Consider the following 15718-nt stretch of genomic DNA (forward strand, 5'->3'; position numbering starts at 1 on the left):
TAGTGTTTTTATTTTTTCATCAAATAAATATTATGGTGGAATCATATAATAGAAGGTACCTTTATGCTGAAGCTTTTTTCACACTGAAACAGGAGTCTTCAAAGCTTGGGTCTCTTTCCGAATTATGTAGCTTATAAAGTCTTATATGTTTATAAATAACGTGCAGTTTGTATTTTTTTTTTTAAAGTAAATCTGTTTGCTTTTCCTTTATAAGCTATGAATTTTAAAAAGTTCTGGGGACTATCTTCTAATAAGGCTAACTTCTTGTTTTTACCTGATTGCTCTTTGTATTGATATTACGCTCCCACATTGTCTGCAGTGGAAATTTATTGGGTGATCGGTTCAACTTTGTTTCAAATGAACGAAAATGACCGATTAAAAATAAATTGTAAGGTCATTATTTTTCTAAAAAAAGCTTAGAAGCTATTCTATTTCACTTCAAATCGTTTGCAATAGGTTCAAGAGCCAGTACAGCCACTTACGGTACCTGGCTTTATTTTTGCCTTATCAGGTAGGCTATTGTCTGAACTTTTATTTCGTTCTGCTTTTTAGGTTCTATTAGGGTATATTTCCTTGGAAATGAGTTATCTCTTTGTATTTTTGGTTCTTTCACATGCTCCAGTTTTTGTTCTTTCAAAAGCCCTACTTGCCACTACCTAAAAACCAAGTTTAATCCCATTTTCTAGGGCTATGATGAAAGAAATGTTGAAATAGTTAGGAAACGTTTTGCGGGTGTTGGATGAAAGTGTTTTTTGGCCACCCATATAGGGCCAAACTAAAAGGACGAGGTCATCAAACGATGCGGAATAAGGACTTAAAATAAATTCTAAGTTTGCGGGAATGATTAAATAAATGAAGTTTTGAAGAGAATGGGGTAGTTGCATAGCTGTGTTGACCTCAGAAAGGTGGCTAAAAGGATAGCGAAAGATGGCTAAAAGACCGAGCATATCCTATTTGTTAGTCGTTGGTGCTTCTTCAATGAGCTATGTCCTAATTCATTGCAAAAACAACCGAAGTCTAAGCTGTAGAATTCCAGCGATGGGAAAAAAAGGGAGAACTTGTAAATCCGTAGGAATGCTTTTCAATGCCCCAATATATTGAAAAGTGTACAAAATTACTCGCTGTATCGTATTTGGTATTTGTAGCTTCCTCCAATATATTACTGGGTCAATATAACTCAAATTTCTATTAACGATTAGATTAGAACATAGAGGTCTAATTGTTGCCAAGGCTAGTGGTCTATTGCAAATGTTCAACTAGTAAATATTGAGTCTCATCACGTAGCACCCAAACCATGTACAAAGTTTTCAAAATATGCTTGTTGTTCTTCAGAGTTGTTTAGCTAAGGCCAAGAAAATTATTCACCGAATGTCAGGTAAATTGTTATGTTATTTTTCTTATTAGTTTAATCACTTATTTCCATATTCGTGAATCTGAATTTATCTAATGTCTTTCTAATCTAACTTTCCAGTAATTTGGCCTGTACAGCTCCTATTTTTATTATTTCAAATTGCATATTACTTATAGTATAGGACCTGTTTTTCTTATGATGTCCCCAAAAGTAAACACCCAGAAAATAGTAATTAACGCCCTGTATTACTGCTACTGCTATTATTCACCATAACATCAAGCCAATTGAGGCCAACATAGTGGGAGATTTTTGGTACGTTCAGCTGCAAAAGGGTCTGGAGTCAACAGATACCTCGGAGTTTCCCAAATTATAGAGGATCGCGAGAATTAGGTTTAAAAGCTTTTTTTATGTAAAATTTCGATCTTAAGAATCTAAACGAAAAAGTTTGGAGGTATAGCAGGGTGTGGTTAAAATATACCTTCATTTTCGCAACTACAATACTAGAACAAGAGCTCATATGGCACTTGTGACGAGGTCGGAAGAGTCAAAAGCCAAGAGCTCATATGGTATGAGCTCTAGCAAAATTCTAAAAATCAATAGATTGCTTTAAAAGGAAAATCAGAAGCTTAATGCCGGTCGGGATTTAAAATAAGAGCTCTGAGTCACGAGGTCCTTCTAAATATCAAAATTCAATAAGATCCAGTCACCCACTCGTAAGTGAAAAATACCTCAATTTTTCTAATTTTTCCTCTCCCTTAAGCCCTCCATATGGTCGAATCGAGGAAAACGACTTTATCAAGTCAATTTTTGCAGCTCCCTGACACGCCTACCAATTTTCATCGTCCTAGCACGTCCAGAAGCACCAAACTCGCCAAAGCACTGAACCCCACGACCTAACTCCTCCAAAGAGAGCAGATCCAGTCCGGTTACGTCAATCACGTATCTACGACATTTATAAGCGTTTTTCAAGATTTCCGGTTTCCCCCTGCAGCTACGCCCAATGTCAACCGATCTGGTCAAGATTTGAAATAAGAGCTCTGAAACATGAGTTCTTTCTAAATATCAAATTTCATTAAGATCCGATCACCCGTTCTTAGGTTAAAAATACCTCAATTTTTCTAATTTTCCAAATTAAAAACCCCCAGCTCCTACAAAGAGAACAGATCCGTGCCAATTATGTCAATCTCTTATCTATAACTTGTGCTTATTCTTCCCATCAAGTTTCATCCCGATCTTTCCACTCTAAGTGTTTTCCAAGATTTACGGTTTCCAAGATTTCTATTTCCCCCCTCCAACCCTCTATGTCCCCGGATCCGATTCGAATCGAAAATGAAGCATCTGAGACATAAGATTCTTCTATATATCAAGTTTCATTAACATCCGATCACCCATTCGTAAGATACTTCGATTTTCACTTTTTCCAAGAATTCCGCTTTCCCCCTCCAACTCCCTTCAATCTCATCGGATCTGGTCGGGATTTAAAATGAGAGTTGTAAAGCACAAGATACTTCTAGATATCAAATTCCATTAAGATTTGATCACCCGTTCGTAAGTTACAAATACCTCATTTTTTCTAATTTTTCCAAATTACAACCCCCCCCCCCCCAACTCCAGGAGAGCGGATCTGGTCCAGTTATGTCAGTCACCTATCTTGGACCTGTGCTTATTCTTTCCACCAAGTGTCATCCTGATCTCTCTACTTTAAGCGTTTTCAAAGATTTCTGGTCCCCCCCCCCTAATGACACTGGATCCGGTCGGGTTTTAAAATAAGATATCTGAGTTTCAAGGTCCTTCTAAATATAAAATTTCATTAAGATACGATCAGTCTTTCGTAAGTTAAAAATACCTCATTTTTTCTAATTTTTCAGAATTAACCCCCCCCCCCACCCCCCAAAGAGATCAGATCCGTTCCGGTTATTTCAATCCCATATCTACGACTTCTGCTTATTTTTCTACCAAGTTTCATCCCGATCCCTCCACTCTAAGCATTTTCCAAAATATTAGGTTCCTCCCCCCTACTTCCCCTTTACCGGATCCGGTCAGGATTTAGAATAAGAGCTCTGAGACATGACATCCTTTCAAATATCAAATTTCATTAAGATCCGATCACTCCTTCGTAAGTTAAAAATACCTCATTTTTCTAATTTTTCAGAATTAACCCTCACCCAACTCCCCCAAAAAGAGAAGATCCGTTTCGGTTATGTCAATCACGTATCTAGGACTTGTGCTTATTTTTACCACGAAGTTTCATCCCGATCCCTCCACTCTAAGCGTTTTCCAAGATTTTAGGTTCCCCCCAATGTCACTAGATCCAGGCGGGATTTAAAATAAGAGCTCTGAGACACGATATCCTTCCAGACTTCAAATTTCATTAAGATCCGACCACTCCTTCGTAAGTTACCATTTCGTTCATTATATTTGAAAAGTCCCGAAACTATGCCTTTTTAGGTAAACCGACCCCCCCCCCAAGCCCCTAGGGATAGTTCCTTAATTTATAAATTAAGACCATTTTTTACGTATAGTATTTGCTATTGGGAAGTATACAGACAACTTCCGGGGGGAGGGGAGTTTTGTGCTTGGGGTAGGCATCCATGAGGAAAATTTTCGGGGTGAAGGGAAAATTCCCGGAGTACGCTTTTCAGGAGAATTTTAGACTGATGAGATTTGACAAATTCCTATGCGAAACTCTTTTAATTTGTCTGGATTTCCCTTTGTCTACTTAATTTTGCATGTGGAAATGTTCCGGGAAAGATTTTCAGCGTGTTTGGATTTCCTGGGAATAACTTCCATGGAAGGTGGATTTCTGGAGTGATTGGAAAAACGATTAGAAGTGAAAGTATTTTTAATGAAAGTATGTTAAGGAGATATTTTCAGGCTGAATCTTCTGCAAGAAATTTTACGGAAGGGGGGATTTTTAGCGGTGATAGAATTGTCTGGAAGGAACTTTATGGGGGGGGGTGGTGTATTTTACGTGGGAAAAACTTTCTACGAAGGGGTTTCTTGTGAGGAAAAGGATTTTTCATGGAGGATGATCCAAATTTACTGGCATTATTCGAAAACGATCAGAAATTAAATAAGAAAACAAGTTTTTTTTCAATTGAAAGTAAGAAGCAACATTAAAACTCGAAACAAACAGAAACTATTCTGTATATGAAGGGGTCGCTCCCCTCCTCATTAACTTGCTCTTTATGCTAAAGTTTGACTGTTTCTCCCATTTTTTTAAGAAAGACTCCTGAAACACAAGGGCTGTTTTATTTAAATAGGAAACTTTCTTAAAATCCTGAAAACCTTAGCGTGAAAAGCAAAGTATTGAGGAGGGGACAACCACTTCATACACAGAATAGTTTCTGTCTATTTTTAGTTTTTACCCTTACTCCTTACTTTTAGTTGAAAAAATGTTTTTGTTGTTTAGTTGAGCATTAAAATCCCCTTATTTCATTATCAACCCTTGAACGGATTTGGACAACTGGTTGGCCAAATCTCAGATAGAGGACAATTCCTGAGTTTCAAGGTCCATTATATCCAATGTCTTTTTGGTAAAATTTCAATGCACAAAATGTTTTGAAAAGCCTATACTACCAAGCGTCCCTGAATTTACTGGTCAAAAATATGTTCGAATGTGAAATCTGGATTATAATTATAAACGTCGTATCTTCCCTTTGTCTATTTTCTAGATCTTTTATTCTGGAGCCTGGACACATTCCTGGAGAACTAGTTTCTCACACTGCAAGCACACACAAATACAAGATCTTGGAACAAAAAGTTTTAAACTTTAATCAGTTTGGAGCAATGAGACTAATTACGTTAATTATTGGAATTGGTACTTTTATCACACGGGTACCTGGCATGCGCTGTGCTGTTTTCTCCTATGACGAGCTCTGTGAACAAAACAACAGTATTATTCAGGCAGACGTAGCTAGACAGTTGAAAATGACGGGGAAATTAGCTGAAATTTTTTCGTAAGTTTCGTCTTCTTTTTTCATTAGTTATAGCCTTTATTCTAGAACTTCTTTTAGTGAAATTGCAGTTTAGTGGCTATTACGAAAGAAACATTATAAAACAAAAAGATTAGTATGATAAAAATTCCTTATTTTATGCCGTTTCCAAATATCATGGTCATCCTTCTGACAATATACCCCTCCTCTCCCTCGCTAACAGGCTCATTTTTTGCCCTAGAATCGGGCCTCGGTAAACATATGACTGTCTATATTATTGACTTACCAATAAAGTGATCATAGCACTCGATGCCTTTTTGCTTTTTACGAACATAATAATTGCTTCGGTAAAATAGTAAAAGCAAGCAGGGAGTTCAAACCCTCCAGCCCCCTGGATACGGCCTTGCCTATGGCTGTATTCTGGCTCTAGGGGGCGTGTTTTATCTGTAGTTAAACTGAATGCGATTCCGAAAGTTTAATAGGCTATACAGGAATTTTATGAATGTTAAGAAGTAAGAGCTTTGTTATTATAGAGCTTTGTCCAGAATAGCGCTTTGTATTTCTTTTTATTATTGTCACAGTGTATTTTTGTAAGATAAGTTATCTTTTTGTATATAATTTGTAATTCTATACATGACATTTGTGATTCTTTGATTTAAAAAGAAAAAGGAATAATTCAGTACAGACTAAGATAGAAAGAGAGAGAGAGAGAGAGAGAGAGAGAGAGAGAGAGAGAGAGAGAGAGAGAGAGAGAGAGAGAGTTGTCAAGAGCCTTACACTAACTAACATAAAATAAGTTATAGTAACATTAGCAGAAATTAAACTCAAACAAAATCCTTATACTTATATTGGTTAACTTTGTGTAAAATAATTTTTTCCTGTATAGTAAATCCTTTACTTCTTCATCTTGTCCTAGTGTAGTAACTGAACAAATCATTCCTGTTTAGAGCAGTTTATTGAAAGTTATTGTATTTTCAAGCTTTGAAATGAGGGTATTGGAATCTCAAATATTGCCTTATTTTGACAAGTGATCCAAAAGACAGTAGAAACTACTACTACTACTAACAACCAAAATCAGTACTACTACTACTAGTAACAACTCACCGCAGCACCATACCGCATGAGGCCAACAAAGCTACGCACGCTCTTCCTCCATTTCAGGCTATTCAAAGCACCCCTCTTTACACCCTCCAGGAAGTTCCCATTTCCCTTAAATCTTTCATTATGACATCCTCCCACCCCAACCACCAACGACCTACTCGCCGTTTAGCATTAGATGGTTGGCCGAAAAGGACGATCTTCGGCGATCTGCCATCCTTCATTCGCAGTAAACGAAAGGACGGGTGCTATTAAGAAATGACAAATCTTTGGTGCTATTAATGCGAGTCATATTACAACGACTTCGGTCGGTATGATGACAATGAATTAAAGCAATTTAAATGTCTTAATAAGAAGTAATACCTCCATTAAAATGAAATAGACAAACCCAGCTACTCCCCAAAATGGGGAAAAGCCTCCGATGTAAAATTTTACAACAAAGCTAATCTTTGATTAGAAAAGGTTTGTTTTCTCCTATACAAGTTAATAGGTCGCATGCAAACAGAAGGGGTGATTCCCTTAAACTTACTCAGTGTATCTTATGTGAAAATATCAGAACCTCTGCCACTTCCCTTGTTATAAGTTTTCACCTTACAAGGAAAAAAAAAAAAAATTCTGTGGCTTTTTACCAACTTGAAAAGTTATCGAGCAACAAGAATGATGCTTTTAAGAATGGATTTTAACAAATTTTCAAAATAAACCCCATGTTTTTGCACCGAAATAATTTTTTTAGCATTGTAAATGAGCAATAAGATGTTATGCAAAATTGTGAGACAAGGCACAAATTCACAGCTGTATTCTGGCCTGTGTCCTCAAAGCATTAAGATCGTTGCAATTTTTCAAGATTTCTCTGTTTTAGGTTCTCTGTTAAATTCGGCGATTTTGCTTTTTTTTACCCCCTCCCTCCTACTAAAAAAATCGTTTGTATGCTTCTGGTAATATATATTCTATAATTTTTCAATTTATTGCATTAAACTACAAATACTATTCATAAACACTTTAAAGATATGTACTTAAATTGTATAAGATAAAATTTGATATTTTTCCTCTGATCAAAAACATGTAAAATCCAATATCTTATCAGCCAACATGACATTTTCTATTCATTTTTTTCTCTTTTTTAGATTTGTGGATGAAAACAAGGATCGTTTTATATCCAATTTACGAGAAGCTGTTGGAATTAGGTCAGTTTCAGCCTGGCCCGATCATAGAAATGAAATTTTTAAGATGATGGAATATGCAAAAAATTCGATAGAAAAACTTGGAGGGAAAGCGGAACTTCATGAGCTTGGAAACGAGTCTTTGTCTGATGGATCTGAAATTAAACTGCCCCCTGCTGTCCTTGGTACCTTGGGATCTGATCCTAAGAAAAAAACTGTGCTTGTTTACGGCCATTTAGATGTCCAGCCTGCTCTCAAGGCAAGATTTTCCTTTTTTTTTGTGCATATCTTCGGGGCTGAATTTAAATCTTTGGCCCCCCCTAGGCCCCAAATTGTTAGCACCCCTAAGGGAGACACAGAGATTTACGGGGAAATCTCCAAAATTAGGAGACAGGGGAAGAAAGCCCTAAACAACAGGAAACTGATGAGCAAAAAGTAATGCAAGAGAGAGGTGATAACGAGCTCTCCGCTGCCATTCTTGGGAAACATCTGACAATTTATTAGCGGCTGCGGAGTTCCTGAGTTGTTTTAAGATGGTAGTGATAGTACAAGGCTTCCGACAACGACCTTGTCTCTTCGAATTCTGATCTGGATATTTTTTTTAAAACTTCTTCAAGAAGCAGGTGTTTGTTACGTCATAGGGAATGTTTTCTATACAGGTGTCTGTTACGTCATAGGGAATGTTTTTCTATGGTTGCTATCCTTAAAAAACCTAAGGGTGTGGGGGAAACATTCAATGGCTTCTTTACCCTAGGATCTCTTCGGTTTTTCCTCATAGTTTCTTTGGTTTCCAAAAAAAAAAAAAAATTCAAAACCTTGCCAAATATACTTTTCTTTGGTTCTTACTTATTAGGATTTGCATGTTACCTAATAGGGTTTAGTTTTTACCTAATGGGAAATGAGACTTAAGTGTCACAGGCGTCTGCTACGTAATAAAGGGTCTTTTAAAAAACCTTCAGGGCTTCTTTACTTCAGAATTTCCTTGGTTGTTATGACTAAAAACCTACGAGACACCCGCCAAATCATCATATCCTTTTACAAGCCTTCAGGGTGCCACCTTCTCAAGTAAGGGGCATGGTCCTTACATCATTCCAATATATTCATGCTTATCCCTCACTTTGTGCTGCAAATTTGCAGCCATTTTCTATACGGAGAGCTGTTATAGAGACTATTGATTTTACGCAACAAGGGCTTGTGGCTACCCCATCATTATCCCGGAAACAGAAGTGTCACCTGCAACTATTAAAATTCTTTCGAGGATTTGACGTGTTTAATATCATTGAACCCAACTCGTGGTTTATTATCGATGATTTTGTTGATCCGTCGAAAAATGGTCTCAAGAGACGTCAGAATCACTCACGATCCGTTCTCATCATGGAAAATTAACCTGAAAATTGTTCTTCTCGGTCTCTTTCATCGGAAGAAATGTATGAGAACACTTGCGATGAATTGCACTTACTATATCATCTATATGGTTTTTCTCGATTCAAGTTCTCATATATCTTTAAAAACCAGATATATCCCGGTGAACCAAAATTTTTACTTCCGGCATACAATCAAGCTACTAATAAATTTTTTGGTTACATTCTATTGGATTTTAATCAAAACGCACCGGAAGAATTACTTGTAGTCACGGATATATTTGATAATGAAATTACTGTCTACCCGTGAATAGTATAAAAAAGTCATTGTTCGTCATCCTGACACTGCAGGAACTACGTGAAAACAGACATTTATTTTCTGTCCTATGGTAATTAGGGTTTGAATGGTAATTCAAAACCATGATTTAGGAAGGCTCTACTCAAACATGGCATTGAGAATGAATTCATTAATCCTGTCTGAGCTTTGTTTAAATTTAACTGAAGGTAGCGTTCAACTCTCAAAAGTTTTAAGAAGAAATAAAAGCAACAGCGTTCACTTGTAAGTGTCTTAGCCTGCCAAAAGCAAGGAAAATATTTTAAAATAAAACGGCTTATTTAAGCGGGTGGTACTGTCTTTCCTTTGTTACTTCCAATTATCGACGGGCTTGTAAACACTGTTCTCTGGAAATGGCTAAACTTTACAAATTGTCGCCAATTGAACTCGCTATTCTACCAAAAGAGCTCTTTGACGATAATCTTGATAAATTAATTAAAAATGAAACAATTGTCGACGATGAAAAATTAATTTTGCTTCAAGCTCTTCGACGTGTCGATAGGCATAAAACCTACCGTGAAAAAGCGCTCGAAGTAAATTTCATTGATCAACCACCATTTTCTGAAAGTTTTGAAACTTTGAAAGTGCTAAAAAAGGAAAAAGAATAATCTTAAGTTTTATCAGGTATTGTAGACTTGATGCCTGATTCGTATCGTGAGCAAAGTAAAAGGTTCTAATCTTGATAAATTAATTAAAAATGAAACAATTGTCGACGATGAAAAATTAATTTTGCTTCAAGCTCTTCGACGTGTCGATAGGCATAAAACCTACCGTGAAAAAGCGCTCAAAGTAAATGTCATTGATCAACCACCATTTTCTGAAAGTTTTGAAACTTTGAAAGTGCTAAAAAAGGAAAAAGAATAATCTTAAGTTTTATCAGGTATTGTAGACTTGATGCCTGATTCGTATCGTGAGCAAAGTAAAAGGTTCTTGACTTTTCTCGCTTAAAATGGACATGTACAAATTGATGACAAAAAGAATGAGATTATAATCCATGGGAAGCCCTACAATTTAGTTGGTTTGATATTAGATTTGATTGCAAATAGTAAAAGACTTGAATCATTCGGTAGTCATTTGTATAAATTTTTAAAGTCATCAAATTTTCCAAAAAGTCTTATTGGGAGTAAACGTGTCTTAAAAACGCTTAAGGGAATTTGGAGGAATATCAAAAGACTATTGTTTTCGGAAAGCACGCCAAGTGGTAGCGATGATTTAAAGGGTGTTAAACGAAAGCGTATTTCCACCAAATTTAATATGTAATAGGGTACGGGTCAGTTCAGACCGCATTTACGTTCAATACAGCGCAAGTTTTGAAATAGATCTATGAGCTATGAATATTCCCCCGCCACACTATATAAAGTCGTCGGAGTTTAAAAGAAGATGAAGACAGAGTATTTACAGAATGAGCCCAGTTACGCTCTTCATCGAAATCATAGAGTTAATGGTAATGATTATTGAAAAACTAAAGTCTTTTTCCTCTTGCATATAATGCTAGCAGATCTTTTGACTCTAGGCGAGATTCAAACACGTTGTAATAGACCGTACAAGTATCTTCTTCTTGCAATCAGTGTCTTTAATCGCTATGCATATGCAGTTCCATTGCGTTGAAGGCGAGGCGATGAAGTTGCTTGAGCTCTTGAATCTATCTTTAAACAAGATTTCTATAGAAAAAATCAAACGGATCAAGGCAGTGAAATTGTTAATCCACGTGTAAAAAAGGTTTTGTTGAAATATAATAAAATATTATATCATAGTCATAGTCCGATAAAGGCGTTATTTGCACATAAGAAAAATTCGACTGTTAATCTCAAGATAATGTATGTTGAAAAATACTGCTGCTTTTATTTCAGATTTAGATAAAATCATGTTAATTTACAATCAACGTCCTCATCGATCGCTGCGCAATCATAGTTCTGTTGAAGTTCATCACAGTAATATTACACTTGACATTTTTCTTAAACAGTATTCCAATGAAAAGGTTTTGAAGACAGAGTTCAATGTTGGTGAAACTGTTTGGATCAATCGAACAAGTAATATTTTTAAAAGGGAAATTACATGCGGGCCACTGAACTTTTTAAAGTGTCAAAAGTCTTAGACACAAAAACTGTAAAGTATCGTCTACGTGATATGAAAGATCACGAGATTCTTGACGGTTTTCTCTTATGATCATGATTGCCAAAAGTTGGATATAATGGAATATATCAAATTATTAAATATTAAAGAGTCAGACAGGTAAGGCTAAGAGACAGTTTTTTGTTCGTTGGCTAGGATACACCTCTGATTTTGATTCTTGGATTGCTGCCGAAGACGTTCACAATGCCTAATGATTTTTATGTGACATTCATGGCCAATTTTTCTGACCTACTTTATGATGATTTGAATAAAACAAGTGATTTTTCGACAAAACTCTTCCCGGCAATCAAATTAGAGGAAAGGTATGAAGTTGATCTTGTTGATTGTATTCTTAAAAATACTTATGATACCCTGAGAAAGGATCGTGAGTATGATATAAAGTAAGGCCCAACAATTGACCAGTGTATGGCGAGGAAAAGGAATGGATAAAATAACTTAACTCTGGTATAGATGCGCATCTCATATTAAAATACAAGGAATATGGTAGTATGACCAATTTGTGTCGTGCTATCAATTGACAAATCTCTGCTCGCAATGCCTTCATATTCACCTATTCAATGGAACAGAGGAGAATTTACATTAGCTCTCCTAATGAGAATGAAATGATTCATATCAATGACAATATGCGAAATTATCTTGATTTTAAACGAAATATAATCGAGGGTAAAATTGTCAGAAGTATCAGTGGTATGGAAAATGTTAATTTTGTATAGTTTTCTAACGGCTTCTCATCAGACAATTGTATATTTCTTTACGCATTGTTTGTCAAGGCATCGAGAGTCGGTAATACCTATGTCCCCCTTCTACGTATTCTTGAACGAAAACCCAGTCATGAACACACTCACGACTACATTATAAAGCATCTTCAATATTTTCCAGTCAACACTACGTATTTGGAGCTCTGTCAGTTAAAATTAAGAAGCGTATTGGGTGATCCTCTAGCAATAACTAAAGGTTTGGCTGTGATTAAATGTCATTTTCGACCTATTGAGTGAGATGGCTAATAGAAAAAGTACTTTTGTTTGACCTTATATTGATTGCTAGGTTCCTACCTTTGGACTACGACAATGGGTCATAGAACGGACTATTACGGAGGTCTTTCGTCCATATCCGGTTACGGTCTCGACAAATGGTTTGCTGAGATATTCCGCTCTGCATTACCCCTAGATAAAAATGAATTGGGTGATCCTCTAGCAATAACTAAAGGTTTGGCTGTGATTAAATGTCATTTTCGACCTATTGAGTGAGATGGCTAATAGAAAAAGTACTTTTGTTTGACCTGATATTGATTGCTAGTTTCCTACCTTTGGACTACGACAATGGGTCATAGAATTGACTATTACAGAGGTCTTTCGTCCATATCCGGTTACGGTCTCGGCAAATGGTTTGCTGAGATGTTTCGCTCTGCATTACCCCTAGATAAAAATATATTGCACCGGTTGCCGAGGATTTTTCATCTTCTACTCTACATGATTAGGGCTCCGGGAAGGATTTCAAAGAAAGTCTCAGGTCTGGCGCGTAATTGAAATCACGACAAAGCAGAAAAGGTTGATAAAAGGCAAGAAAGCCCTGATCATCCGGAAAAGGTTGATAAAAGGCAAGAAAGCCCTGATCATCCATCATTTTCAAGTCAGGACGGAAGCGTAAAACATCGCTCTTGTCAAAGAAGAAAAGAAGCCAAAAGTAGAAATTATTAGATCGAAAAAGGATTTCTTTCCCTTGAAATGGCATATTTACCGAACAGAGAATCTATTCCTTCAGTCAACTCATTTCTAAATTTTTCCAATGCAGAAAATGTTGATGTGAGCATAAAACATGGTTACTATGGATAATTTTATCTGCAACAACCGCTCTTTGAAAACTTACATTTTCAAATTTATTCCAGTGAAGGTTATTTCATATATTTGACTTCTACATCTATAGATTTGCATGTCATTGTTAAAAAATCTAACAATGAAAAACCACGTGCAACCGAGGGTTATCCTATGAAAATTGGGGACTACACAATTTGTTTAGACAAATCAGTGTCTACATAAATGGAACGTTAGTGAGCACAAGCAATAATCTTTCAAATTATGCAAGTTATATACAATTCATGCTGATGACTCAATGTGGTGCAAGAAATTGAGAGGTACGGCTATTGGATATGAATTAAAAACAAACACTGACACTAGTAATATACTTTAAGATGTGACAACTAAATATTTACACTTGTTTGGGAAAAAATCATGAGATATTTAATATTCCTCAATGGTTGCTTTTCAAAGTTAAGATTGATGTAAAGCTACAACTTTCACCGTCCGATTTTATTTTGCGAAACGTAGTTGGCACAGCATCCGATGTAACAGCCTCTCTCACCTCGGCAGTACTTCATGTATGGGAACAACAAGTTATGAGTTCTGTTGCTTTGGCAGTTGAGAAATTAAGAGCTAGTGGGAATAGTATCAAACTTCTTGCTCCTCATACAATCACGAATCAACGACATATTGCCACGGTTACACGTACAAAACTCTGATTACACCTCATATAAAAACTTTATTGAGAAAAGTGAAAAATCTAGTGTTCAAAATCAGAAGCGATTATAAGATTTATCAACCGAAAGCTGCGATTTACATGCGCTATTATATTTAGTTTTTCGATATCACGGGTATACTTACAGTGAATTTCTTAGCATTTATATAGTTCCCTTGGATTTTTCTGGGCACATTCAAAGCGTTAACAATACCCTTATCATTGTTAATAGTAGCCCATCAAATATAAAGACAGGGCATTGGCTGTGCACCTATCAAACAGCAAAGAATGTTAAATTTTTTGATCCTCTTGGCTTACCGTATTTGTTCTACACACCTCATATTAAAAACTATCTCGAGTAAATTGAAAAATCTAGTGTTCAAAATCAAAAGCGATTACAAGATTTATCAACCAAAAGCTGTGATTTTCATGCGCTATTATATTTAATTTTTCCATGTCGCGGGTATACTTACAGTGAATTTCTTAGAATTTCTTTATGGTGACAATCCTCGATTGAGTGACTTTCTAGTTGAAAATACCCTTTCCTACCTGTATAATATAAATATTAGTTCCCAAAGAATGAAATGCTTTAAAATGTTTATAAATTCTTTTATTAATAAAACTTGTCTGTACAAAACTATGTATCCTTTAGATTTCTTCTTCCACGTATAGTTAATCATTGTTAATGACAAGTTGCAGCAGCACTTCAGGATTCAACTTGTATTCATGTTGGCTTGCAAAGTCAGGGTCTCATTTTTTAATATACAATGCATCTTCATTTTTATTATATATATTCGTAAAGTCAATAATATTGTTCTGATTCATATTATGAAATTCACCTGTTTCCATTTGCTTATTTGAAGCAATGTCGCACAGAAAATTCTCATATGAATTGTAACCAAATATAATATAATAATAGGTTATTAATAGGTTCATATAATAATAGTTATTAAAAATATAATAGGTTTGTAACCATAGTAGCCGGTATTTCCACAGCAATTTTGTATAAGCCAGACTCTTTTTATACTTATTCAATTGTAGCATAAACCAGGCTCTTCTGGCCGATATAATTTAAAACCACGACGATACCAGTCTCTTAAAAATAAACTGGAAGTGCGTTTGAGGTTGTTTGCAATCATGCCAGGGTTAGTAATTTCTGATTGATGACATTTATCACAGTGACAATTGGAGCATAGAAAACCTCTAGTATGAGAGTCACAAATCTTTTCAAGACAGGAATTACAGTCTTTAATTTGCGCTGCGTATCCTCTATACAATTTACGTCGGTTGCATAATCTACACTTTTCATTATAATCATCAACAAATCTACAATTTTCACCAAATGACCAGCTGCCCAATGTATACTAACATAGTGGACATGCTTAATGCATTTTTTTATATATTGACTGTTTCACTTTCGAAAAGAAACTGACTGGAGAAAATGAATGTCTTCTAGGAGGAAGAGCGATCAAGTTGCGTCACGAAACTTGTTTAGACAGGATTTTTTTAATGTCGACTTGTTTCTTGTTGTCATGCGAAATGGCCGTCTAGGTAGTGGTTAAAAGCAAAACCACAATGTCTTTTTGTTTTGTTTCAGTTAATAAATCAATAAATTGAGCAAATGTATCGGTGTCACGACGTATAATTTTCATCCAATAGTCCAAAGATTGAGACTCATTTCCCGTTATATCGTTAAGCATTCTTTGAGAAAATGTTTTCCTTTGAATAGACATCTCTAGGAAATCATCATCTAGAATCAAACATTTTTTTAAAGTCACTAGATTCTGTATGATTTTTCATTTCTCAAATCCAGTCATGATAATCCTGAAACTCTC

General features: G+C 35.8%; 1 protein-coding gene across 1 annotated transcript in view; it reads left to right on the forward strand.

Annotated features, from left to right (window-relative positions):
- Positions 1-5051: 5051 nt before the first annotated feature.
- The window catches only part of LOC136025083 (cytosolic non-specific dipeptidase-like), a 39600-nt gene continuing 28933 nt past the window's right edge, over positions 5052-15718 (forward strand). Inside the window, exons 1-2 of the mRNA XM_065700801.1 lie at positions 5052-5310; positions 7509-7803. Of these exons, the coding sequence (XP_065556873.1) occupies positions 5141-5310; positions 7509-7803 (465 nt within the window). The 5' untranslated portion in view covers positions 5052-5140. The remainder of the gene's footprint in view (positions 5311-7508; positions 7804-15718) is intronic.

Source organism: Artemia franciscana, chromosome 3 (genome assembly GCF_032884065.1).
Source record: "Artemia franciscana chromosome 3, ASM3288406v1, whole genome shotgun sequence".
NCBI classification, from domain to species: Eukaryota; Metazoa; Arthropoda; class Branchiopoda; order Anostraca; family Artemiidae; genus Artemia; species Artemia franciscana.